Source organism: Sinocyclocheilus anshuiensis, unplaced genomic scaffold (assembly GCF_001515605.1).
Source record: "Sinocyclocheilus anshuiensis isolate Anshui unplaced genomic scaffold, SAMN03320099.WGS_v1.1 scaffold936, whole genome shotgun sequence".
NCBI lineage: Eukaryota > Metazoa > Chordata > Actinopteri > Cypriniformes > Cyprinidae > Sinocyclocheilus > Sinocyclocheilus anshuiensis.
In genome coordinates this window covers 840,838-842,030 of record NW_015552621.1, presented here as the reverse complement: position 1 = coordinate 842,030, position 1,193 = coordinate 840,838, and the positions used below count along the sequence as shown (strand labels likewise).

The window sequence follows — 1,193 nt, the reverse complement described above, 5'->3', positions numbered from 1 at the left end:
GTATAAGCAATACAATTGACCTGTCATGAACTAAAACTAGAAATATGACAGAGAAACAAATATCTAGTATTGTCTTTGCATTATGAGTGTCAAAAATAAGATAATAAAAATAAGAATAAATATTAACACCTCAACGCAAAGCTAAAATTGGTTTGTACCTGCTGTCAGAAAGTGTTGTCAATTGGTCGCTGTAAGAGTTGTAAGAGTAGAGAGGCAGAGTGCTAATGTAAGTAAGTGTAACTCGAGAGATAAACACTGAGGTAAATGTATAGTCATCTGCCAAGTGCCAACACATTAAAACATATTAAATAACTTTACAATGGTTCACATTTTCAAGCCATGACCAAATACACAAACTAATAACATTCCCATTCTTAAACAACTCTCCAGTCGCTATCTTTAAAATCATTTAAACGGCAGCTTACGTAAAACATACTGTTGTTAAAGTGGTAACAAAAACAATTAGTAAAAGGGTCTGTCATTTATTTAGCACTACAACAGTGTTGCATTTGCATTTGAACACGACTTTCACTATTTCATTTGACTGAATATGAAGAACAAAACTCCCTGTAACATTTTGGATACAAGCATTTCCAACATATACCTTGTTTTCCAATTTCCACACAAATATATTTTTTCCCCTCGTACACACACATACATAAAAAAAACCCACAGGCGTTTTCTTGCAAGTGATTAAAATGAAATAATTTTCATCAGATGTGAGGTTGTCAAAAATGTAGGTGTTTACTGTAGTTTCAGACTTCCGAAAGTGTTGATCCGAAATGTTACCAGATACCACTAGAACGACCACCAGGTGGCGCCAGAATCCTTGCGGAAGCTCTCTTTGGAACGTTATCATCAATTTGGGCACCTATCAAAAAAATAAAGATTGTTGAGCTACACAGGCTACTGTAATTGTAATTAAATATATTTACAAAGTTTATAAATTCATATATTATGTTTATATTATCTATCTATCTAGACAGTATGAATATATATATATATATATATATATATATATATATATATATATACACACTGAACAAAAATATAAACACAACACCTTTGTTTTTGCCCCCATTTTTCATGAGCTGAACTCAAAGATCTGAGACTTTTTCTATGTACACAAAAGGCCTATTTCTCTCAAATATTGTTCACAAATCTGTCTAAATCTGTGTTAGTGAGCACTTCTC

General features: G+C 32.2%; 1 protein-coding gene across 1 annotated transcript in view; it reads right to left on the bottom strand.

Moving 5' to 3' along the window:
• Positions 1-639: 639 nt before the first annotated feature.
• Positions 640-1,193, bottom strand: part of LOC107666251 (dihydropyrimidinase-related protein 5-like) — a 21,640-nt gene continuing 21,086 nt past the window's right edge. The window contains exon 13 of the mRNA XM_016457468.1: positions 640-871. Within this exon, the coding sequence (XP_016312954.1) occupies positions 786-871 (86 nt within the window). The 3' untranslated portion in view covers positions 640-785. The remainder of the gene's footprint in view (positions 872-1,193) is intronic.